We start from the raw sequence: 15517 nt of genomic DNA, 5'->3' as shown, positions 1-15517 counted from the left end.
TGTGCAAGGAAGGGGACAGATGAAGGATCACTGCAGTTCACTACTGCAGCGATCGTTCATGGGAGGGGGGTGGACTAATTGGCAACAAGGGAACATGTTCCATTTCACGAATTAGTAATGCAGCTGACAGTGCTGGGGGGTGCGCTCTAAAGTGCAACCGATTGTGCACAGCAGGGCTGCATGCTAAAATGGTATATCTACATCATGGTGGCTTGGAGGGTGCCACAGATGACGTAGATATATTGTAGCAGTGGAAAAAAAGGTTAATGAAGTGCTTATTAAACTATTGAAGCATAGCGTAATTTAGCAGCGCACGCTATGGCAGCATAGCGTGCACTGGAGATTATTACTGTATATACTCGACTATAAGTCTAGAAATTTAGGTCTGGAGGCTTTGGGGGTCCCTTTTCCTCCCTCTCCCCAACCGTAAGTGCAACCAATTAGCAAAAAACTTCCGTTCTCTCACAAAAACTGTCCCTGCCACCACTTCCAGCCATGCAGAGTAGCGAGTAGCGGGAGTGTCAGTAGTTTTTTTTCCTGCTTCCAGGCACTGCTTCACAGCAGAACACTCTCTGCTGCCATTCGCCATCTCCCGATCACATGACCCTCATGGGGTTCAGGGACCAAGGGCCCTTGTGCTATCATTTTTGCAGGGGGGCCCTATTAAGTCTTGTTGCGTCCCTGGGGTGAGCCGTCATTTGTCTCACCCTGCGCCAAACTCACTAGCAGCGTACATATATGTACCCTATGTAAGAGTGAAGATATGTGTGCTCTGACCAGGGCCGGATTACCGACCAGGCAACAAAAGCAGTCGCTTGGGGCCCCCATTCAGAGTCAAAGGGCCCCCATCAGCACATAAACCAGCCCTTGCCATCCTGTCAGCGGTGGCTGGATGGTATAATGGTTAAAAGGGACTCTGAGAAGTACAGTAACTATGGAAAGATGCATATCATTTTAAAGCTCTCTTTCTCCTCTTTCCAATGATATATAAACCACCACCCTATGCCTTTTAGTTTTCGCCATTTTCACAATCAAAATCGCGGCCACGGCAATTTCGATCGCAAAAATAGCGAAAACTAAAAGGCGTAGGGTGGCAGTTTATCTATCATTGGAAAGAGGAGAAAGAGAGCTTCAAAATGATATGCATCTTTCCATGGTTAGACTGTATTACACAGGACGACTTTTCTCCAAAGTCGGCAGCTCGATTCAGCACAATGCAATGAAATATAAGGAACCCAGGGGGATATAATTACAAACATCATGCTGGTAGGTGTGAGGATGTAATTAATTAGTTGTGGGTATGCTTAAAGGCATACCCACAGGCACTGATCGGAGTCCCTTTAAGGGCTCTGCCTCTGACACAGGAGACCAGGGTTCGAATCTCGGCTCTGCCTGTTCAGTAAGCCAGCATCTATTCAGTAGGAGACCTTAGGCAAGTCTCTCTAACATGGCTACTGCCTATAGGGCGCGTCCTAGTGGCTGCAGCTCTGGCGCTTTGAGTCCGCCAGGAGAAAAGAGCGATATAAATGTTATTTGTCTTGTCTTGTCAAATGATGTCGTGCGCTGTGGTTTGTCTTCAGAACCAGGCTCTCCTCCTAGGTCCCTCTCCTGCTACTGTGCGCTCTGCCGCTGCCCACTCTTCCCTCCCTTCCCACAGAGAACCACAGCTGCAGCAAGCATGATAGCAGCAGATGGCAAAGGCTCACTCACTTATCCATGATCCAAGCGATAGAGATCCCGTCATCTGAAACCCATCTGTCTCTGCTACAGTGCAGCCGCTCGCTCTGAACTTCCTGATTCTCAGATCAGACAGGAAGTAGGAAGTAGTAATAGTAGTAGTAACAGAGCGGCAGCACTCTAGAGGAGACAGATGGGCTCCAGATGACGGGACCTCTATTGCTTGGATCGCAATAGGTGAATGCGAGTCATCTGGTGCTGTCATTCTCCCCCGCTGCGGCTGCCTTCTCTGCTGGACTATCGTATTCACTGGGATGGAGGCTGCATGGTGGCTGTCTAGTTTGGGAGGAAATCGGTTGTTCAGTGGTGGGAGTGGTTATGTAATTCTGTCTGGGGAACGGCTTCCGGTTTGGCGGTGTCCAGAGCTTTCTGCTATTGCCAGGCTGGAGATGCTGGGGGAAAGTGCTGCTGCTGTGATATCTGGCGCCCTCTTCACAGGGGTGCCCCAGCCCCTGAGTGCTAATGTCCCAGCCATTCATTTCTCACTCTGCATTTTGCCGCTGCTATTCCCTGCATTGTGCACCCACAGAGGAAAGTGCGCTGTTGCCCATAGCAACCAGTAGCTCGGCTGCCCCAGTGTGTGCGGCATGTTGCTGTGCAGCTGCATCTTCTGATTCTATTACGACATGATGGGGAGGCCCAAATCAGTTACTTTGCTTAGGGCCCCATTTAGCCTTAATCCGGCTCTGACCAGTCATCACCTGACATAAATACTGGCTGCCTCAAGTCTATTGACTAATTGAAATTGACTATTGTCTAATTAAAAAATTAAAATGGCACAGAGCTTGCATATTGCATTCTCCTACCAGAATATGCAGGATCTTAAGCTACCTCCCTGCCATTCCTGCAGGAGTTGACCCATGCAAAAAATACTTTGCAACTCAACAGGGGTGCTCAATGTAGGCCTCCTTGTACCCCCAAGAAATGGGGGAGCAGTGCAGACACCCCCACAAAGCATCCACTGCCCGGGAGTGCCGCAACTGCCCCTCAGGGAAGGGGGAGCCAGAGAGCATGGCCGGTACACCCCCCACACATGGACGATGTCCAGGTGGACCACCCACTTCCAGTGCCTGGGGGGCTAAAAGCCTAAACAAACAAGAAACAGGTTGAGGTTAAGTGCTTAAGAAAATAGCTTTGCACTCTGACTAAAGGGGCGTACACACGACCAACTTTATGCCCGATTGTCATTTAGACTGGTCGTTTGAACAACGTGAAGTGCAAACAACAAGTCGTTCAAACATTATGTACACACTGACCAACAAAGCGGCTGATATACTCATTAACATGTCATTTAACCAACTTGATAATGGACAATGGACTGGATAGAACAATGGACTAGACTAAACCGCTGATTAAATGACTGTATGTTTTAAGGGCTATTAGTTGGACAAACAACTAGAAGTCGTTTGTACACACGCACTGACTTGAAGGTTGTTTGCCCGATAGTCGTCCCAACGGATCCGCCAGGTAGATCGGCAAACCGCCTCTTATCAGTTGGTCGTTTAGGCGTCCACACGTCCAACAGGTTTGAACAATAGTTGGGCGAAAAAATTGGACGTGTTTGTATGCACCTTAAGTCTGGTTTGCCTTCTTAAAACAGAAGGTATTTGCGATAATTCAGCTTTAGGTGAACATCTGTGGTTACCCACAATGCATCACTACTGAATATGCAAATTATCTCTTTATGACCCTGAAGTCAGGCTTACATCCAGAACCGATGGTGTATAGCAAGCCTATAGCTTTAAATTTTACAGAGCCACATCAACCCCACATGCAGACAGCCTGTTTCAGACTTTTGGTCCTCCTCAGTACATGGCAGGGATTGATAGGGCTTGGACCAGTACAACACACTAACCAAGCAGCTCGGGGTGACCCAAAACCACAAGGAAAGTATAGGTGACTAAGAGAGACCGAAAAAGCCCTCCTACTATAAAGCAATGCTTAGTGCAGTTTGCCTTCTTAAAACAGAAGGCATTTGTAATAATTATTGATGTTTGGGTCACTCAGAGCTGCTTGGTTACTGTCTCTAAATAAGGAGAGCTCAGAGAAGCTCTTTTGCATAGATAACAAGTGAAATTTCTTAACTCTTCCTGTAAGGGAAACAATATGAGACTCATATCTGTGCTACTAATGTTTTATTTCTTAGCTGCACTACATATACAAATCATTATATCATAACTTTATTTTCACTTCAGATTCAGAATACCTAAGCAGCTCTGGGTGACCAGAACCACTAGGGAAGTATAGGCGACTAAAAGAGACCAAAAAGCCCTTATACTAAAAAGCAACTCATATTTGCGATAATTCAGCTTAGATACCAACCATTCACCGATACTGAATATGCAAATGATATCTTTATGCCCCTGTAGCCAGGCTTACATCCAGAACCGCTAGCATATCCTATAGCTTATACAATGGCGTAGCTAAGGAGTTGTGGGCCCCAATGCAAGTTTTACAATGCGGGTCCCCAAGAACTCCATACATAGCAATTGATACGGCGCACCAAAACCTGCCAATGGCAATTACAGTGTCAGAGGTGCAAGAAGGGGATGGGGAGCAGTTTGTTAAGGATTACCACTATTCAATGTATCTATAGAAGTGATTATTATGAGCACAGGACCAATAAAGAGCTAATACTGTAGTTGAGGGAGGGACCTTCGGCCGATGCGGTGGCTACCTCTGCAACCCCTATTGCTACGCCCCTGAGCTTGTACATTTTACAGAGCCACATCATCCCAACTGTCAGGTGAGTGAGATTTCCAGCATGGAGAGAAAGCCATTTACGCACAGATCTCCACCCTTAATAAATGCGGCCCTAACCTGGCAGAAAATCCACACACAGCAAATGACTGAACACAAAATAAGTTTATTAGGCAATTAGTCATTTATTTTTTCACATAATTACAACAAGCGCTGGACTGGAGGGCATTTATCCGGGGTGAGTCACAGAAGGCAGAGGAGGCTTGTTGCTTATGAGAAAACAGTAATCACAGCGCTGATTCATTACCGGTAGAAAGGAAAAGTAAAGAAAAGAAAAGGAAAAAATGGGATTCTCCTTGCATCGGCAGATAGAGCTGTATATTTGTCACCCATTGGAGGAGACAGAAGAGGGCACCGTGTATGGCAGAGGGCAGGTGGGGGGGAGGTGGTGGAAAAAGCGATCATTACAGCTAGAATATGCAGACCTAAATACAAATGGTTTCTCATACTTTCTGATAAGTGGACTTTTAAACGCAGGTGAAAGTAATTGTCTCCATTGCGATGACAAAGGACATACTGGCATGGAATGTGCATTCACACATAGGACTTGATTCACTAAGACAAATAGCACACCCTATCACAGTTAGCATGCCTTATCAAAGTTAACACGCCTTATCAGAGTAGCATAGCAAACTTATGCCTGCTAATTGGCAATGACGAGAGCTCCACTCATCCTGCACTGAGCCCCTGTGGGTTAGTAGCACTCGCTATGCTACTCTGATAAGGCATGTTAACTTTGATAAGGCGTGCTAACTTTTATAAGGCATGCTATTCATCTTAGTGAATCAAGCCCATTGAGAGATGTTCACCTGCTCCCCAGTAAATCTGCTTTTCTTCTTGGCTTCTCCCTCTTTGCAGTTCCATGAAACAGCCTGACCCAGAAGTGCTTTTCTTAGCCCCACCCACTCCTTCTCAAATGATGACACTTTTGGCCCTCCCTCTTTACCCATGTGGCCACACACCTGTCCAGAGGATGGGAGTAAAGTACCCACAGACCCAGAAAGGGACTAATCCAGCAGTGCGTCTTGCCCCCACCCTCTCCTTCCAACATAATGACACTTTTTGTCCACCCTCTCTCCCCATGTGACCACACACCAATGCAGAGGATGAAAGAAATCTTCCCAAAGACCCAGGAAGTGTCTGATCCAGCTGTGCTTTTCAGCCCCACCCATTCCTTCTCACGTGACAGCAAATGGTTGAACAGAAGTGCTTGATAGCCTAAACGTTCTGGGCTATCCCTGTACATCCCGTGACAGACTGGAGCTTACAATAGCACTCCGAGGCTAGCGACTGGGAGATTGGGAAGTGGGGTGGTGGAAAGGGGGTGAAAGTAAAGCTGCCTTGATGCAGTTACTTCATTTTTAGCATTTGTGTCAACTCTCTCTTTACATTTATTTATCATAAGAAGTGTGGTGTGGGCAGAAAAGGTTTTGAAGGATAGCCTCGTTTTACCTTAAAGTACAACCGTCAATTTCCAGTTGCTGCCAGCCCCGACAGGGCACAGACCTTAAACATGCTCTAAATTTTCAGTGCTTATGTAGAAACTAGTGGGATATCTTGGAATAGGTAAACATCACTCGTTCATGGAAAATACTGAGAAAATCCCTTTCAAACTTTCTTAAATGATCTTTTTAGAGTTACCCATGTAATATTAACGATAATTACCTAAAATTATTTTCTAAATCAATAAAGAAGATCCTACCTACACTGTTTTCTGCAGGTTCTTTCATTTTATACAATGCCAGAGGACCTGTAGAGAAAAGAACCGTTTGCACAAAATATTTTTGTCTTCTACAGATAATTTTTTCAGATCATTGGTCTCCAGCCCAGATGACTTAAAGCACACCCAGTAACTCATCCTGTCCATCCAACTGCCTCAGTCAAATCAAAAACTGCCACCACCTAGATCCACTCACCCTGGCGAAGGCACTAAAATGAGCAACGAGGCTGTTGGTTATCCCATTCATTAAATATCATGCTGCTGGTCTTCAACTTTTGGTGACATCCTCTGGTGGAGCAGTCAAGTACACCAAAGTTCATGTGTGTGCAGGGATCACCTAAAGTAAGGATGTCACACTCCAGTTCTCAAGGGCTGAGGTCCTCACACATTTTTGGCACAGCTCAAATTTACTGAGGGGACTGAATTAGGAAAGATGGGGTTAATCAAGTAGAACACATTTCTCTGTCCATCCTAAACACTGGTATGGATATAGCCCTCAAGGTCTGGAGTTGGACATCCCTGACCTAAAGGAATTGTTGGCTCTGTGCTCTGAAAGGCAAGTATTGAGAAAAAGAAAGTTTGAGGAATGTAAGCATTTAAAGAGATAGATTTGACCTATGTCCAAACAGTAGTTTCTCTTTACCCTTCAACTGTCCACCGTGTTTACAAGTGTTACCAGATGTTGAAGGTTTTCTCTTTAGAAATGAATTTAGTTGTGGAAAAAAAACGCCCTTTGATTATATTACTTTTGTGCATCTTTCAGTATGACACCTCAGGCCCATTTTCCCCTCTTGAAAGGATGGTACACAACGAAGGCGTGCAACTTGTGTGTGTAGAGTGATCATGGGTAAGCTCTCACCACAAAAGTCTGTTTCTGGTGACAAATTTCCACAATATGTGCTTTAAAGGAACACTATCAAACCAAGTGTTCTAAAATGACAATGTACAAATAATATCTAAGTAAATATTTTCATACTTTTTAAGTTAAATATCGGCGCCAAAAGCTTTAATTCATTGTGTGTAGATTTTAGCTGTGTTGGAATGTTTCATTTGCAAAGGTGAATCTCTGCTTCAATATTACACTGCTCTTGTCAGACTTCAGTGTTGAGTGTCAGGTTTCACACACAATTATAAACAAGTTACATTTCCTCTGCTCTCGTGCAGAAAGCTCATTCAGAGACACGGAGCTGCCAGTGAGAGCTTTCTCTCACACAGGTTTAACAGATGTAGTGTGAGGGAACCCCCCTCCCCTCATGATTAAGTAGTCTGTCAGATTTGGCGTCAGTAAGGCCTCTTTTCAATGGGCAATTGAACTCACATAACTGCTTGCTGCTGCTTGGTGTAACGATCGGTGTCAGCACACAGAGAGAATCTGATTATTGATGATCTGCAGAATCATCAACAATACAGATGTATACCTGATTATGGATGATCTGCAGAATCACCAATAATACAAGTATGACTAACCTCTGGACACCTAATGAAGTGTAAGTGTTTGGTGCAACTGTAGGCTATCTCCCGTGGGGCGGGAGACACAGATAACTTTGGCCAGAGACCACCTGAGGAGCAGGTGGCCCTCGGCTGTGCAGGGACTATCTCCTTAAGAGAGGGGATAGAGATAATCTGGCAGCCAGTGATTCCCTGGTAAACTGGTAATCAGACTGTACTGCAGCCAGCGGACTCCTATGGGATAGAGGCCACTGGCTGCACTGCAGGAAGGACTCTCTGAGGAGCAAGAGGTCCTTGCAGCTAACTGACACTTGGTGGAATAGTGTCACGGGTAGTACAGACAGACTGAACACTCAAGGGATGAGTGACAGCCAGAAGGGTCGGGCAGGCCAGGTCGGTAACACACGAGCAGATAAGGAACAAAGACAGGAGGCTGATTCGGTAACCGGGTACAGGCAAGGTTGGCAACTGGTAGGCAGATAGGCAGAGGTACCGAATCAGAAAGCAAGAGAGAGGTCAACAGAGCAAATGGTCATAACAGATATAAAACATAATCCTAGTCTGGGGTGATAGGTCCTTGGTCTCGACACCCAGGAACTAGTCTAAGGAATAACACAGTATCCTATGCTTGGGTGTGAGGTCCTTGGTCTCAACACCCTGGAACTGGTCTAAAGTATAACACAGCAATGACACAGTAATCCTAAGCTTGGGTGTGAGGTCCTTGGTCTCAACACCCCGGAACTGGTCTAAGGTATAACACAGCAATGACACAGAATCCTAAGCTTGGGTGTGAGGTCCTTGGTCTCAACACCCTGGAACTGGTCTAAGGTACAACACAGCAATGACACAGCAATCCTAAACTTGGGTGTGAGGTCCTTGGTCTCAACACCTTGGAACTGGTCTAAAGTATAACACAGTAATTAACAAAAGCGTAATCTGGCTAAGTGTGAATTCCCAGGTCCGCCTAGTTCTAACACACTGTAGGATCTGACTGAGGTCTGAGTGCTCACACGTAAGTATTCGCAACGGCAGACAACCAGCAACTGACCAGCAAGATCTATATATACTACAGCGCTCCTCAGCGCCGCCCCCAGCCATTCAGCCAATCAGGAGTTCCGCTGGAATCAGCTGATCGTCCTGATCAGCTGATACCTCTCCTGCTGGCATAAAGGTCCTGTCTTCTAGCACGCGCTCGCGTAGCTCTCCATCTGTGTGCACTAGAAGGCCCAGGCAAACCAGACGCATGCTGCTGTGCGGAAACCGCTGGCCTGAACGCGGAGACAGCCGCCCCGCCGCCAGACCGCGCGGCGGCATCTCCGCTATTCATTACACTTGGTAACTGCTCATTGCTGCCAGGATACTGCTCACTGCTGCCTGGTAACTGCTTGCTGAGCACACAGTTCAACTGCCCATGGAAAAGAGGCCTAAGTGTGAAAGGAATTTGATAACAGTAAACAAAGAGATAAGCATTGAAATATATACATCTGTACTTAAGAGTATTTACTAAACTATTCCTGTTTCTTTAACCACTTCCGGATTCTCGGAGCGTATATACACGCCCCTGAATCCTGAAGTGTATACCATGGAAACGTTCCATGTCAGTTCACGGAGGGTGTCTCCGTGAACACCCTGCGAGCCGATCGGCGGCTCGCAGGGTAAATGTAAACACACGGGGAAGATCTTCCCCGGTGTTTACATGTATACGGCGCTGCTGCGCAGCAGCGCCGTAGAGGAGATCGGCGATCCCCGGCCTCTGATTGGCCGGGGATCACCGCCATCTGATAGGCTAAAGCCTATCCCATCAGGCGCAGGACGGAAATCCGTCCTGCGCCGCTCACAGGGGGAGGGAGAGGGAGGGAAGGGGAAGGAGACCAGGAAGCGCTGCGGAGGGGGGCTTTGAAGAGCCCCCCCCCCCGCAAGCGCAAGCAGCCGGCGGCGATCAGACCCCCCCAGCAGGACATCCCCCTAGTGGGGAAAAAAGGGGGGAAGTCTGATCGCCCTGGCTGCTAGCTGATCTGTGCTGTGGGCTGGAGAGCCCAAGCTGCACAGATCAGCATAAAATTTCATGGTGTGGAAGTGGTTAAGGATAGGATAGAGTGAATGGTTAGGATTAGGTGAAAGTATCAGGCTGGGTTACGGCTATAAATGACAAATGAGGAGATAAGTTAGAGCTTGTGTACAGGAATCTACTTTGGGTTAGGCTTAGGTTAAGGGCTAGGTAAGTAGCAGGAACATGGGTGGCAAAGGGTTAAGTAATATGTAAAATATAAAGTTTGGGCTATCCAGAAAGGGGTTGGGGATTTTGGTAATGGTTAAGGACGGTTTCAGACTGCGGATTGGAGCAGATTGGTGCACTCCACAAACAGGCCTTCGGGGATTACCGCGTTAGTATGCGGTAATCCCCATCTGGCACCCAGCCAATTAGGAAGTGCCGCTCACTTCCTGTTGGCAAAGCGATCATGTATTTGCTAAAATACGCTTCCGTGCATGCGTGACGCGTAAAACTTGTGGTGGTCGTTTTAAAACGCGCACAACACCATAGACTTATATGAAGTCAAGTCCGCCATATGTTGCCGCAGGTCACCGTAAAGCAACATAGATTTGCCCTCACATCGGGGATGTGGCGAAAATGTCACTTCTGTTGCATCGCGCCGTACTTGGTCGGTATGAAAGGCCCTATAGTAAAACATTACCCTGCGGTGGGGTGCGGTAAAAATACGGCACTGCACCACCCCACCCCAGTGTGAAAGGGCGCTCACACTAATGCAAGAAGAAGGGGAGAAGATATAAGGTGTATTGAAGGGTCGGGAGGTTCAGAGAAGGCTAAGCACAGAGAGGTCATACTCGGGAGAGGTTAGGCCGACACAGAAGAATCCAAGAAATTGGAGATACTTGCTTAATTAACATCAGTATAGGGGCGGGGGGGAATTTGGTTTTGGTTAATATTAGGCACAGTAGAGAGGAGAAAGATTCGAGTTAGGCATAGGATAGGCGGTGAGATTAAAATTAGGCTAAGCAGAGGGAGATCAGGCTCAGGAGAGGTTTGACAGGCACATGAGAATTCAGTGTATTGTATTATCACTTCACAATACTATCCTTAAATAACATCGCAAACGCACCCTCCTGGCCAGTCAGGGATCCCAGGAGATCTAGATTTTTCCTAGCATGGGAACAGGGCTGGGACAAGGCAGAGGCGGCAGAGGCTTCAGCCCCAGGGCGCAGTGTAGGAGGGGGCGCACAACTCAATCAGCTATCATTAGGGGGCGCACAACTCAATAGCTATCATGTTTGAAGCAGAGATATATAAGAAAAGGGGATACATGTCAGTGACTGCAAGCCCGATAACTACAGGTGAAGGTATTTCGGGGTTGGGAGTCCTGGGGCGCTACTTAATCTAATAGCAATCAGTGTGTAACGGCTGTGGTGGGAGGGATGAAGGGGCACAATTTGGTGTCTCAGCCTTGGGTGCTGGAGGACCTTGTCCCGCCTCTGCATGGGAAATTTGGTTCTCTTTCTTGAGGCAGCAGGGTGGACAGGAGGAAGGGGGCTTAACATTTACCAAATATGTAAAGGTGGCCACTAATAATACGATTTTCTGACTGATCATTTACAAACGTACAATTTTTCGTATAAATTATTGGAAATGATTGTTTGAATTTCGGAATGCGTGGAGGCACGGACTAATGGAGCAACACACCAGTTGGGACAGGCGAGTTGCTACAGTAGCTGAAACTTTGCAGGGGCCCTGAGACCACAACAACTATGAGGGTGGACCTGGGGGAAGGGGAAGGGCCCTATCTGTTGATGGGTAAATTTGGCAAGAAACAAAGGGGCTCCTATTGCAGCTTAAAGGGGAGGGGTCAGGTTTTTTGCGGGGGGGGGGGGGGGGGGGTGTAATTTTGCCCGGGAGTCTTTTTGTAACTAAAACCAGCACTGTTTGTAAATTGTACTTTCTACAGCTTTAGGGGGTTCTGTTCTAGATCCAAACTATACTATGATTCCTTCATGCCTTGGCTTGTCACCACACATGTCGCAACTGACGTCAACCATTTCAAACTGACTTGCTGAACTTTTATTTATATTGTGAGCAGTATTATCTGTTTACATCCACATTTGAGTCATTCTGGAACCCAGAATGTGATTTCTTTTTGTCTCTGTTATAAATTAACGAAGAATTTCTGAAATGGAAAAATTGCTGTTGACAATACAGGTAACCATTTTCTGAGATGACCCAACACACAGCCTATCTATTCTATAGGGACCGGAGGCGTAGATTCCAGTGAACAGATAGGCTGCATACTTGTTTCATCTCAGAGAACATCTGTTTGCACTTTTTCTAGTAGACAGGGCCATCTTAAAGGAAGTCGTAACAAGTGAAAAGCAGATTTAGTGGTTCTTATTTGAGCTTACCCCTTCCACCACCTCCTGATTACATGAGAACACATAAATACATTTCTTAAACATCAGACAATTCGCCGGAAAAGGTGCTAGGCTCCTCCTCTGACCTCGCAGTGACCTTAAACTGGCGTCGCAGGAAGCCACCATATCTCTTCTGATTGTCCCACTTTAGTTTGGGGCGGATCCTGCGCATGAATCCTCCATAGCGCTTCTGAAGTTCTGCCACCCCGTGTTCTGTTTCCACCCCCTGCTCTGTCTCCACTTCTTCCAACCCTTGCTCTGGGACCATCTCTGGATCCAGCATCAACCTTCTCTTCATATCTCCTCTACCTTGTAAGTTGTCCAGGCTCCTCTTGGGGTATTTGCGCAGAAACCCTCCGTAACGCTTCCTCTCATCTTTGGTGCTCCATGCCTGGTTGTGCTCCTCTGATTCCTCACTGATCTCTGTCTCCTGCTCTGGCTCGGCTGTGTCCAGCAATTCCCTCTCTCCGTACTTGTGTAAAAAGCCACCGTATGGTTTGCCATCCTCTACTTTGAAGATGCCACTCTCTCGTTTTGGTGAAATGAAGAAGACCTTATTCTTGTCCAGCTTTTTCATAAATCCTCCGTAGCGCTTGTCTGGCACCTCCATTAAGTCTATGGGGGTGGGTACTTTCTCCTGCTCCCTTTTTGTGACTTCAAAGAAGGTTCCTAAAGGAGACAGGATCTTCTCACATCGGTCCCACTCGGAAAAAGATGTCAGGGACCCTTCACACTGCAAGGAGCAGACCTGCAAAAAAAACAACAACAAAAAACACAGTGTACAGTTAAGTTTTCTTACTGGAGCACTTACTGGAGCACAGTATCAAGATGTTCATTCATGACATAAATGGTTATAAAAAGGAATTTTAACCAAGGATTGAACTTCATCCCAATCAGTAGCTGATACCCCAATTCCCATAAAAAATCTTTACCTTTTCTCAAATAGATCATCAGGGGGTTCTGTGTAGCTGATACTGTGGTGATGAAACCCCCCTCCCACGGAGTGATGTCAGGACCCAGGACCTAACAACCTTTTAGCATATCGCATTGTTAGGGGGTGTGGTTATAGATAATGGCATCTGGTGCTGATTACGGATAATCAGGAAGTAGTCACTCATTGGCATTGGGGTGATGTAGAAGATGCACGCAGAGCTCCGTCGCCTGGAGCCAGGAAGAGGTGATTTAGCGTCCCCCGCCTGCCCACTGCGTTAATTACTGGAGGGAAGAGCGCTAAAGGTGGGGCCCTAGGTGACGGAGGGGGGGGGGTTGTCGGGGCCCCCCTCCCGCCGATGCGTGTCTGCTGTTCCCCCCCCAGGCTATCTATACTGCGGGTAACCTATACTGAGGCACCTATAGCTGGCTAACTTATACTGGGGGCACTTATAGCTGGCTAACCTATACTGCGGAACCTATAGCTAGCTAACCTATACTGGTGAACCTAAAGCTGGCTAACCTATACTGGGGCACCTATATAGCTGGCTAAACTATACCGGGGGCACCTATGCCTGGCTACCTATATTGAGGGCACCTATAGCTGGCTAACCTATACTGGGGCACCTATAGCTGGCTAACCTACACTGAGGCTGTTAGGCTGAGTGGCTGAGATGGAGAAAGTCCAGAGACCAGTTGACCCTTCCACTAGGGATGAGGTGTTGCCCAGATGCGGAATCTAAGTGACCACGGGTCTTCGCCAGTAACGACCCGAGGGGGTCGCCCTGGATTTCGCAGCCTAGTGCCCACCAGGTCGCAAACTGGGATAGCCTCACTAGTGGTTGAGAGAACTGATACCACACTGTGGAGATGATGAGGTAGTCCGGTAAACAGAGTAATCAGGCCGAGGTCGAGGCAGGCAGCAGACAGAGTAATCCGGGGTACAGGCCGAGGTCGAGGCAGGCAGCAGACAGAGTAATCCGGGGTACAGGCCGAGGTCGAGGCAGGCAGCAGACAGAGTAATCCGGGGTACAGGCCGAGGTCGAGGCAGGCAGCAGACAGAGTAATCCGGGACAAGCAGGGTCAAGCCAAGGGAGTGGAGATCAAGAGGAGTCAAACAAGCCGGGTCGTCAACAGGAAACAGGATCAAGAGCAAGTACTTCCAGAGAAGGCGTTCACACTAGCTGTAAGAACAAACAGCACTGGACGTTGGCTGGGGGAGGTCTTTTATACCCGAAATTGGCGCCAGAATTTCCGCGCCTGCGCATACGCGTTCGGATGCGTCCATTTTGACGCATGCGCGCTCGCGCTCCCATGCGTCATTTCCGGCGCACGCGTGTGACCTTACGCGCGGTCTGCATCGCGTCCCGCGCATGCGTGCGCGACACACAACGCAACCGCGCACGACCTCACGCACACCCCCAGCCATAGGCAACAACCCATAGCCGGAAGTGCGCGCGCGTGCGGGTACCGAAGGACACCGGGACAACAGAGCAACGTGAGTATTACATTGCCCCCCCCTTAGAGGCAGTCTCCGAATGCCTACAGGAGACGGTTTTTCAGGATGAGCCTTGTGGAACGCCTTCACTAATCTTGGTGCATTGATGTTACAAGCTGGTTCCCAAGAATTTTCTTCTAGCCCAAAGCCAAGCCATTTAATCAAGTATTGTATAGATCTTCCTTTTTTCCTAGAGTCAAGGATCTTTTCTACTTCAAATTCCTCTCTCCCATCCACAAGGATTGGTTCAGGAAAATTGACACTCCTACCAGGAACAGAATCTGAGACCACCTTCTTAAGGCATGACACATGGAATACTGGATGTACTCGTAACGTATCAGGTAACGAAAGTTTAAATGCCACCTCATTGATCTTCCTCAAGATAGAGAATGGACCGATATACTTAGGACCCAGTTTTCTGGAGGGGCAGCGGAGTTTCAGATTGGTTGTGGATAACCATACTTGGTCCCCAGGCTCCAGTCTTGGACATTCCTTCCTTTTTTTATCGGCAAAGTGTTTAGCCCTTTCCTGCGCCTGTTGAAGGTTCTTCTGAAGTGCTTTAAAGTTTTCAGAGAGCCAAACTATTCTTTCTTGAACCTTAGGTACCGTTGACTCCGTAGTAACTAGAGGAAAAACTGTTGGATGAAAACCAAAATTTGCCAGGAAAGGTGATTGCTTAGTGGCTGAGTGTTGAGCGTTGTTATAGGCAAATTCAGCTAAAGGTAATAGTGAGGACCAATCGTCTTGTGTAGATGAAGTAAAACAGCGAAGGTACTGCTCGAGTGTCTGATTTGTCCTCTCGGTCTGTCCATTTGATTGCGGGTGATAACCAGAAGACATGGAGGACTGGATTCCCAACTGCCTGCATAATTCCTGCCAAAACTTGGAGGTGAACTGTACCCCTCTATCAGACACCACGTCGGAGGGCAGGCCATGTAATCTTACAATCTCTCTGATAAAGACTTCAGCTGTAGTGACTGCGGAAGGAACTTTTTTGAGTGCGA

At 47.5% G+C, this 15517-nt stretch overlaps 1 protein-coding gene across 7 annotated transcripts in view; it reads right to left on the bottom strand.

The window, feature by feature from the left end:
- Positions 1 to 11722: 11722 nt before the first annotated feature.
- The window catches only part of PDYN (prodynorphin), a 189120-nt gene continuing 185325 nt past the window's right edge, over positions 11723 to 15517 (bottom strand). For all 7 annotated transcript variants that reach the window (XM_068263827.1, XM_068263828.1, XM_068263823.1 and 4 more), the window contains one exon: positions 11723 to 12833. In XM_068263827.1, coding sequence (XP_068119928.1) covers positions 12123 to 12833 — 711 coding nt within the window. In that variant the 3' untranslated portion in view covers positions 11723 to 12122. The remainder of the gene's footprint in view (positions 12834 to 15517) is intronic.

Source organism: Hyperolius riggenbachi, chromosome 12 (genome assembly GCF_040937935.1).
Source record: "Hyperolius riggenbachi isolate aHypRig1 chromosome 12, aHypRig1.pri, whole genome shotgun sequence".
NCBI classification, from domain to species: Eukaryota; Metazoa; Chordata; class Amphibia; order Anura; family Hyperoliidae; genus Hyperolius; species Hyperolius riggenbachi.
This window is presented reverse-complemented; position numbering and strand designations above follow the sequence as displayed.